Consider the following 11,171-nt stretch of genomic DNA (forward strand, 5'->3'; position numbering starts at 1 on the left):
AAATTGACATTACAAAACTAAAAAAATGTAGAAAATAAGAAAACCAAACGAATTTCATTTACTTACTCGTTTCAAATAGAATGTTGAAAAATCCAACTTATAATATGTTGTAATTGACATAACTGAACAGTAAATGGAAAAAGAAAAAAGAAATTTTGATTATAACCAAAATAGTAACGAATTTAGATCTGAGAATATTTATGCTTAACAAATGAAAAAACCGAAGCTTTCGCTTATTATTAATCGATTCTCTGAAGATTTCACAATACATGATATCTTTGTCAATACTATATGAGAATATCTTGTCTTGTATGACAAAAGACAGTATATTACTAGAGAAAATTATATGAATAGAATCAAATAATGAGATTGAAGAGATGAAATTCAATTATGTGAAGATGCATAATTATACAGAAAAAAACACAAAAATAGACAGTTAGTGATTCTTACTTTGAAAAATCTTTAAGAAGTTGCATAAGTTATGAGAAACAATAATTTGGCCGCTTAATGTTAACAATTGGATACTTATCGGCATCTTTAATAGACCTGGATAGTGCATCGGTAGCGTTTTTAGTATGTAATTGACCCAATACATAATACACTTCTTGCTTTAGTAAAGCAGTCTTTGAAGTTACTGATTCTTTAACTACGAAAATTCTTCGTGTCCACCATTGTTCTAATGTGAAAAAAGAGTAGCATAACATCCATACATGCACCGTACTTCACTCTAAACGGAAGTTTAAAAATATGAGAAAGTTGAATATGTTACCTTCGAATCTTGTAAAGCCAATACAATTGAATACGGTATTTCCGGCTTAAAATAATCCGGTATTACCCACATTCGAATGACTCTAACTTTGAGATTCCATTGCATCGAGTTGCCTGAAATTTGTTTGATATCATGAAGTTGTGTAACCATATTTGCAAAGCAATTGTAATCAGACTGGTATATTGAGTAGATAAAATATGAAGTTGAAAAGCCTTTGAAAATATAAAGCGCATAAATCAATCAGTTATGGAGGTGTAGATAAAATAGGGATTTTTGGTTGGAAGCCCACGTTTGGGAGTACGATCAGTCGTGGGATAAAATCCGACTGTTTTCCTCCTTTTTTCACTTTTATGTATAAAAAAATAATTGCAAATTTGAGTGGGCAGTTGTTAAAGAAAAACACCAACTTCATACATGGCCGAATTTTTTAAAAAAAATTGTTTTCCTCCTCTCTTTTTTTTTGTTAACTTTTATTTATAACAATATAATCTATCTATTATTAAAAGCAAAGAAGTTAGCCATGAAAATTTGCCAAGTGTCGAATGAAGAGGATGCCGTGTGCCAATTTTGAGACAGTACTAGTTAAATTAGGTAAATTTAGTTTATTTTTTGAATTTGAATTTCAAAATAATAAAAGACATTCTGAAATTAAAATTATATTATGAAACCCACCCCTAATATAACTCCTCCCCTCCTTGTGCTTTGACCTAAAAAGTAACGATTCCTACATATTTGGTTCCCACGATGATACTTCATTCCCATGATCTCAAACCACGATTTCTAACTCATATCCCACCAACTCTTCAGCGGGAATTGTCAGTAACATGATTTCACAGCCTTTTGAAATCATTTTTCTACTTTTACAATAAGTAACTCTTTCTCCCTTGTGCACATCAAGCAGGAATTCTGGATAGAAGCTATTAAGTCTTTTCCATTATAAGTTCACTGCACCATGTTGTCATAGATGATTTGGTACATTATAGGTGTAGTATTGCTCTCCTACTAATTGATACTGCTTTGTTTGATATGTGTTTATGAAGGTATGTTTGCTTTGTCGTCCACGCAGCCATAACTCAATAACTTCTATAATTTTTCATTTAAACACAATTCCTAATTAGTAGCAGATTTGGGTCTATCTATTGTGGGATTTACAGTAGTGGGGAAACAAGTAATTCTTTGGCTAACTACCCCAATCTGCTTCACAATTTTCCACTTTTCATTCTTTTCGCTTCTTTCTTTGATGTTCTAAATTGTATTTTGCGTTAATTTGAGTTACAAGAGGCTTTGTTGTGCTTTGTCGAAACATATTTTAAGATCTTGGTTGAAACTCTGTAAATTCTTGAAAATATACCAACATACAGGAAATATAATCAATTCTGATTTTTCTTTAGTTGGAATGATTATATGATAAAATTTCTAAAATGATTATCTACAGAAACTATAGAACAATGCATATGAGTGTGCTGACACTGCTGACACTTTTTTATTCCCGATACTTTATTTAAAATATATTTTATATTTTGGTTCATATTGTAGTAATGTAAATCACCTTACTCTGCATAAGTGTCTTTATTTTGATTCACATTTCTACTCAATTAACAGAGGAGTTAATGGCGGCTGAACGTAATTTCATTAGCGAAATTAACAGCAAGTCAATGAACTGGAAAATGAAGGTTCGTATTGTGAGGTTATTGATGAAAAGATTATGCTTTTAAATTTTATACTTTTATTTTTCATTGTTTGCATATGCATCAGTTAAATAGTCATTTAACTAATTGAGTATTTTTGCAGGAAGATCGCATTTAACCAAGTGTTGGCATATCTCTTATCCAAAGGTTCAACCAACAAATTAAGGAAATAGGTTTGTATGTTATGAAGAATTTCGTGGTTTGTCCAAATAATATGAAGCTTAAAACCAAATATCACAAGTTTAAGTTTATATTCACGCAGAAGATCAATAGGAAATAAAGGATCCATATTTCAACATGTGTAACTTCAAAGTTAGACCTATGAAGCAGCTGTCAAATTCACAAGAATTTGACGACAGTGAAATATTCGGTAATTAAATCTTCTCATTTTTTCCAGTTGTATTTTATTTTTCATGATCTGTTTTCTATCTTTTGAGAACTAAACCAATCCCAATTATAGTGTCAGAAATCAAAGCTTAAGCTTTAAATTAAAGTTGAATGACTTAATTTTGTTAGATACTTGAGTATTTAGGTGGACGGTTAGTTTTGCTTGTTGTAGCATTATCTCTTCTTCTTCTTCTTCTTTTTTGTAAGTTATTCCATCCTCTGGATCCTTTATTAAGAAGAAATAAGATAAGATACTTGGGATCTATTTATTTTTCAATACAATCCCAATTACAATACCTTATATCAAAACTTAAGTTTCAGAATAAAGCTGAATTTCTTGATTTTATAGTTCAATGTTCGAATCAATATAGATACAATTACGGTCTTACAGACGAAATTGGCGAGGGATATTAAAAGGACTATCTGATCTTTCTCTGCTGCTCGGGCCATTTGATTTTTCTATACTGCTCTTCATTGATACTCTGTCATTCATACCATGAAGTGATGAAGCTATATATACAGTAGCACATCAGTAAAAAGATTCAGCTAACTTCGACAGATGAATTACGAAAGATAAATACTTCATCTATTTGTCAAGTTGCTTTATTTCATGAGCGAACACAAAGAAGGTGAACAATGAACTATTATTCAATGTGACTTCTTTCCTTATAAATTGTACTCAAATCTTGATGTTTAATTTTTTTTTAATTGTTTATAGGTCTTGGATAGCACCATACGTCTAAGCTATCTTCACAACTACTGGGAAAATTTCTTAGAATAATACTGTCATTTGGTCTTGATCATACTTAGGCCCCAATATTAGCCCCAACGAAATTCATCTATTTATTTTTTATTTTAATTCATTTGAATTCAATCCCTAAATTTTTTAATCTGCAATATACATATGTTTCTATTATCTCTCTTTGCTCTTTTTTTATTTGACTCGATCCGCGCATCGCGCGGGTACATATACTAGTTGCAAATATGAGAGGGTAGTTGTTGAGTAAAAAACGGTCAACTAAAAATGTGGGAGGATTTTTTTTTATAACAGCGAACCAAAAAAGAGGAAGGAATTCTGTTTTTAATAGGCAAGTCTAATAATCTAATATATAATATAATAATAATAATGAGATTAACTGCAAAAACACAATCGTGGGAGGATTGGAAGTTTTTGAAATTTGATAAATTTAACTTTTTTTTCCTGATTTGTAGTTTGAATTTGAAACTCCAACTATCTTGGAGAGTTGTCCTAATTTTTAACATGTGTTAGAATTGTGGCTATTCCACTTGGCAGCCTAACGTAGTTTTGCTTTTGTTATTCTATATAGATAGAAGATTATATTATTATTATTATTATTATTATTATTATTATTATTATTATTATTATTATATTAAACTCTTATTATTGTTCTTGTTATTATCATTAATATTATCAATTTCAATTTAATTTATTTATTTTTTTAATATTTGAAGTTTGTATCATTTTCATATTTTTAGACAGTGTAAGCGGTGCTACGACATTTACATGGTGCCTAAAAACAATTGAATTACTTTCAACTTGTTTTGCTGCGAGAAGTAGCGCCTAGGATTCCACTTTCTACAAGTTTTTAAATATAAATCTTTCTGATGACATGATCAGACTCGTTGTTCTTTGTGATTTGCACAACTATATGCTCGTTTCAACAATTTGCAACCATTATTTCAAAGTTTCACTTTCACAATATACCTCTTAAAATTAAAATCTCCAATTTCTTGCAAAACGATAACTTGATGAATTATTAGAGTCACACAGTTAAACGTATATTCCTTTGTCTTATTTGGAAAAAGATGAAGAAAATTAAGAGCCCGTTTGGACATAAGAAATTTTTCACTTTTTTTCGAACTCAGTGTTTGGCCATAAAATTTTTAATTTTCACTTAAGATAATTTTGGAATTTTTCGAAAATTTGAAAAACTACAAAAAGCTATTTTTCAAATTTTTCAGTCAGATCACTCACAAAACTTCAAAAACAAATCGAAATTATATTCATGTTTAAACACTACTCTAATTTTCAAATACCATTTTCACCTGAAAATTTTTTTCACCTTTTTTTTGGAATTTTCCAATTCTTATGTTCAAACGCCCACTAAGAGTAGATCGAAAAACGAATATTACGCTTACGTTCGGTAAACAAAACAATTGATAGCTTCCAAAATCACAAAAAAGCATACCGAGGTGCAAGTTTCCAAAGAAAAAAGAACTTTTTCCTTCATCTTTTTTTTAAAAAAATTTAAATTTCAAGACAATTGCACACGAAAGAAACAAATATATAAAACCAAGGAGAACTCCAGTGCACTGATGCCTATCAGAAAAACTACTCAAACCTAGTATTAATAGACTTTATAAGCTGCTCTCGATGTCTTTTCTACATATGAAAGCATATCAAGCAGGAAAACGAGTTCAAAGCTGTCTCAAGTCTCAATACACTGATGTGATCACACAATCACAAAAATATTGATTACACAGTAGAAACAGAAAGAGATGTTCAAGTTCTCACAGACTCTTCTCATACACACACTCCAAGGCACTAGTTCTTTTGCATTTACAGATACTTAATCAACATATATATTGCCACAACAAGAACTACCATCCCAAGCACCGATAAAAGCAGGCACATGCAAGAACAACCACCCTTTGTGCGTTTGTTCAAAATTGCAAGCTTTTTCTGCACTCGCTGTTGAATGATTTTGAAGAATCAGGAAAGAAGAATGAATTAAATGACAGTTAGAATTCTCACCATGAATAGGATAACTGAAGAAAAGGAGACGGGCAAGAACTGTCTTACTAACAGAGCAAGTGTCTGTTTTAGAGCACGGTCTTTTTTTTTTACTGGATGAATGAGCATAGGTGTTGGAATTAGCAGAAAACTAATATATCTCATCCAATGACCAAATACCATAAACTATATGTGGTCTGGTAAAAAATGCATTCAGATTTCATGTAGATACTCCATAAAGAGCTCTATTGGTGCAGACGCTTTGTTTAGGTTATTTTTTCTTTTTCCTTCTTTTTTGGAAAAAAGGTGGTGTCTAGGCAAACTTGCACGTGCATAGACGTAGGTAGATGTAAGAATTTCACCTAGTTTCGCCTCTCTGGATCTAACATTTTTTACAAGGTTGTCACTCCAGTTCTTTCAACAAGCTAGGCCCAGTCCTCCGTGGGCAGATCACTTTGTTTAATAAAGACAGTTAGTTTGCCTTTCCATCAATGTCTCTTCTCCAAAAGATTTCACAAATGTTCCTCCTCCTCCTTAACCTTTTTGGTGATTCAACGCATTCAGGATTATGGAATAGGAAAAGGAAAAACATATCCCCTGACAGTTCCATCTGTCTCCTCCTAAACTCCCTCCCCCACCCCCACCCCACCCCACCCCACACACACACAACCCAACCCAAAAGAAAAAAAAAACATTAATGACACAAGCGAGACACGCGAACATATAGCTGTCAATTACCTGTGTTATTAGGACAGAAGTGTTTTCCCTTTCACCTATATCCTTAATGTGCTAGCAACTCACCTTTTTCGAAAACATACAACCCGTCTTTAGGTACCATCCCAATAACAAAGACGCCTCGGGGTGTAATGATTTAACTTCTAAGTATTTTAATTTATCCCATACTGAACCTCAACACATGATAGTTTTAGACTTTCTTCTCAAATTAAACATGATATGATTAGTCAATCCAAATTGACTGGCCTCTGAACAATTTTCGCGGAAGCGAGAAGATGTCCGCGAACTCTAAATGAATACACAGACTCCAATGCTCACGATAACTAGAGCCAAAATCAGGTCCAAGCAAGTGGTCCTACAAGTAACAACTTCTCACCTGAAGTCTTGAGTCTGTAACATCAACATGTTCGTCCAGGTTATCCTGCATAGGGTAAGACAATGAAAGTGCAATGAAATCAGTATCCACTATAGTAGGAGAAAGGTTGTATTTCCATAAGAAAATAAAGAGTAACTATAGTTCAATATAAACCGGGAAAATAGAGCTCATACAATAAGTCTTGTTTGCAAGCCAAGTTCTTCATTAACTGCCAGTGCTATATGTTTGGTGCTCATCACTGTCTCCTCCAAACTCTCAAGGCCCTCATCTTGCTCTGATTTGAGAGTAAAGCCAACAAATAAGCAAAATAACAGAAAACAAAAGCCAAGAACTTAGAAACATTTCAAACTAAATACTCCCGAATAAACAAAACTGAATACTCCCGGCGTCTCAATTTAAATAAACACCATGTATAAGTAGTAAAGGATGAAGAAACTACTAAGCTATCAAAGTAATAATTTGATTAGCTACATAAATCAAAATTCTTGAAACCTGTGAAAAATGTTTAAAATAATTTTTCATATAATGTCATCAAAGTTTAAATTTGAGCAGCCAAGTAAAGGAACAAAGTGTCCTACAAATTGAGGATGGAGGAGCAGATAAAAACTTGCCTTTCATGATTTGCCGTTGAAGACCGACAACACCATAATTATCAAGGCCTGTTGCTCTGCTCATAGCATCAACCGGCTTTATTTCTGGTCCAAGCAAGCTGTCCCTATTGGCGAAGCTTGACATGTTCAATGTGGAGGCCATCTGGGTTACTTTCGATTTTAAATTTGCAAGCATATCCTTGCGACGATTCATCTCTTTCTCTGTCCTACATACAGTAGAGAATGCTCATCAAATACATCCAGAAGGCAACATAACAGTAGTAACAGAAATACGTCAGTTTATTCAAATCTAGAGATGGATGGTGCAGCATGCGCACAAAATTCACAGGGACTTTAGAAAGACACAACTGTCCACACTGTTAGTCAGACTGATAAGTCAGATTGCAGAAGAGAGTCTTCAACATCTGAATTACCATAAGGACAATTCACATACAACTTATTGTATATACCAACCTAAACCTTTATTTCAGCAGTTCATTTCCATGGAACTCTCAATATTTCAAATTAAATGTGTTCAAAAACTTTATAAGATTTTCAAGGAAAAAAGAAATAAGAATTTTAACTTTTTACAATATATCAGTTGGCGCTTAAGGGACGTCAAGCCAAAATTGCAGTATTAAATCCAAGTTAAATTTACTTCGGATTGAGTAATACAGACAAAAACCCTAGGAAACTTTGGCCGAAAAACATGTGATTCATGGGTATCAAAAGTCCCGGTAAATGGAAATGAAATTGAAATGTCATTTCTGAATAAAATAGGATCAGAAACACATTCAACTAAATAAACATTCCCAATCATGTTAGAAACACATAGCAAGACAGATGACATTCAATAATCAGTAGCAGTTCTAGAAACAGATACAAAATTTACTAAAAAGATGTCAAAAGGCTGCAAGATAGAAAAACAAATCCGGCCATTTCTTTTAATTGAGCGGGGTTTTTTTCCATTAGCAATCTATCTGTTATACAATAGATTTGCACCCACACAGTAGAAGACTCAATTTAACATGGAATTCTACTTTTATACATAACCATCACAGCCACACAATGAAAGACTCAGACTAAGAACACTCACAAAGGCTGCTTTCCAGGAAGCTTTGACAGGAGAGACTGTAAGTTATCAAGTCTAGTTCCTAATATTGTGATCTTCCTCCTTATAGCGGATGAATGACGTTGCGCTTCTGGGCCTGAAGCAGGCAATGAGCTCCTTTCAGATATCATGTTAGTGATATCATCCGCAATTTTCAGTGCTTCATTATACTCCCGGATCCATGAGTCACCAGAAGAAGCCATTACCTGAAGAGACATCAGAAAGAAATACATAAATTTGCACAGTGAATACAACTTAATCAATCAAAACACCTGTAACAAGAGCAATACAACTTTAAGCTTCTTTTCCGTCATTCAATGTGCTCAGAGCTTTTGTGGAAGATCCACCAAGATAAAAACAAGGATCAAAAGAAACAACAGAAAACAAAGGGTAGGGAGACCATATTTTAAACGAAATTCAGAACCTAAGTTCACTTTCTCATGTGATGTGCAATACCATCTACATCCAACAACTTAGTCCAAAGTTGATGAAAAGTAGAGGATCATCAAGATTTAAGTTTGATGTGAGATCAAATGTTTCATGGTTTTCCAACTAAGAAAAATATGGATCAAAAGAAAACACAGAAAACAAAGGGTAAGGAGACCATTTTCAACGAAATTCAGAACGTAAGTTCACTTTCTCATGTGGACGTGCAACACCATCTACATCCAGCAACTTCGTCCAAAGATGATGAAAGCTAGAGGAACATCAAGTTTAAGCTTGATATGAGATCAGATCTTTCTTGGTTTTCCAACTAAGTAGAAATGTACCTCCTCCCCCCACTGGCCGCAAAGGAAAAAGAATCAAAACACCACAAAGGATAAGAAGGAAACAAAATTAAATATTTGGAATGTGATATTGAAGTTTATAGTGCATTTTTGTTTCCTTCCCAAACAACTGGAGGCAAGAACAATAAATCTTCAATTACGACTTCTTTTTTTATAAACAAATATTCAATAATGACATAAAGACAGATGTAGCCTATAGGATAATGGTATAGTGTGATACATTCTAAACCATAGCTAATTTTAAGCCATAAGACATTCGTACTTGAATCACATAAGGAATTACTAAAATAGCAACCAACTTAATCTGAAGAAAGCAGTAAATTTCTTCCGTTTCTCCAAGGTAATCAAATATCATATGAACTATGAAACTCAACTACAGAAACTTAGCTCAATTGCAACCAAATATAGACGCAATTCTGCAAAGAAAAACATAGCTACAATTATATGAAACAACTAAAACCCGTATTTTATATGAATTATGAAACTCAACTACAAAAATTAGCTTAATAGCAGCCAAAAATCTAAGTTTCACGTCATCCAGAACCCTAATTCTTCAGTTGCGAAAAAAGAGAAAAATCAATATGCTGAATAATTTAGTCAAAAACAACAGAAACAATACCGAATTACGGGTGATTGGATGTACATTCGAGTTAATTACTTGAAGAAAAAAAAACAAGCAATTCAGACGATCGTACATACGTCAATTGAAAAAGAGTTTTATTATTACCTCTTTTTTATCTGAATTTCGTGGTGGCGATGGGTGTAATAAGTTAATAACTTTAAAGGAAAGGCGCCACCCACTTTACCGGCAAAGTTTTGTCCAGCTCCGTCGTCGTCTTCTTTATTGTCACGTTGAGACAATGACAAGGAGTCGTCGTTTACACTTTAATTAAATGAGAGTAAAAAATAAAAAAGATTAACTGATACTTCAACTTTTCCGTTAGAGCACGTCGTCGTTTTGATATGTCCAGTACACAATGCACGTCGTTCCTCCTCTTTTTCCTCCTTGAATATTAATAGTATTTCTTTTTTGAGTACTAATAGGATATATATATATTGCTTACTAGAAAGAGTTTAACATATACAAGTGTCACTTGTGGTGACATTAAGATTAGGTATCCCATGGACAAGGAGGTAGTGTTATCTGAAATGGCACATACAATATTCTGATTACCTAGGATTCTAAGTATATTACAAACTATAGTTGGTATTGATTTCGAAAAGGCGCATTCTCTGCTCCTGTCCGAAAGTAGTTGTTGCATCACAAAAATTGGCGCTTTAGCAAAAAGCTTAGTTCATCCGGGTTTATATTGCTTATTTTCTTGGTTTTTGGCATCCTTAGCTTGTAACGCCCCAATCGGTCGTTTGAGCTCTAGCACGTCGTTCAGCTGTTTGAGGCCATGAGCAACTCCACTCCAGGTATTATGACTTGTACGCGTGGTCGGAATTGAATTTCGGAAAGTTCGGAGTTGATTTGGAGAGAAAATTCTCATTTCGGAAGCTTTAAAATGGAATAATTGACTAAGGTTGGATTTTTGGGTAAACGACCTCGGAATCGGGATTTGAAGTTTTCAGCAGGTTCGTATGATAATTTCGAACTTGGACGTATGTTTCGGATCGAGTTTTGGATGACCCGGGAGTATTTCGGCGCCTATTGTGGAAGTTAGCATTTTGGAAGAATTTCATAAATTTGGGTTGAAGCATTTCAATGTTATCGATGTCCGTTTAGGATTTCGAGTCTAGAAATAGCTCCATATGGTGATTCTGGTATTGGGAGCGCATCCAGAAGTGGATTTGGAGGTCCGTAGGTCATTTTGGGTCATTTGGCGGAAGTTAGAAATTTGAAGGTTTTTAAGAAGTTTGATTGGGAGTGGATTCTTTGATATCGAGGTCGGATTCTGATTTCGAAAGTTAGAGTAGGTCCGCAACGTCGAATGTGACTTGTGTGCAAAATTTGAGGTCAATCGGACGT

General features: G+C 33.6%; 1 protein-coding gene across 3 annotated transcripts; it reads right to left on the minus strand.

The window, feature by feature from the left end:
* Window positions 1–5,188: 5,188 nt before the first annotated feature.
* Window positions 5,189–10,129, minus strand: LOC104234766 (syntaxin-51-like). 3 transcript variants are annotated; one of them, XM_009788479.2, is made up of 6 exons: window positions 9,927–10,129; window positions 8,397–8,617; window positions 7,322–7,527; window positions 6,884–6,984; window positions 6,711–6,755; window positions 5,189–5,557 (listed from the first exon to the last, which is right to left on the minus strand). In XM_009788479.2, exons 2-6 carry the CDS (start codon window positions 8,612–8,614, stop codon window positions 5,426–5,428), a joined length of 702 nt encoding a protein of 233 aa, XP_009786781.1. In that variant the 5' UTR covers window positions 8,615–8,617; window positions 9,927–10,129; the 3' UTR covers window positions 5,189–5,425. The 3 variants fall into 3 exon arrangements, with proteins under 3 accessions (XP_009786781.1, XP_009786725.2, XP_070006866.1); XM_009788423.2 differs by having other exon boundaries at window positions 9,819–9,935; XM_070150765.1 differs by lacking the exon at window positions 9,927–10,129 and adding an exon at window positions 9,016–9,193.
* Between the last annotated feature and the right edge of the window lie 1,042 nt (window positions 10,130–11,171).

The sequence above is a fragment of the Nicotiana sylvestris genome, chromosome 7 (genome assembly GCF_000393655.2).
Source record: "Nicotiana sylvestris chromosome 7, ASM39365v2, whole genome shotgun sequence".
NCBI lineage: Eukaryota > Viridiplantae > Streptophyta > Magnoliopsida > Solanales > Solanaceae > Nicotiana > Nicotiana sylvestris.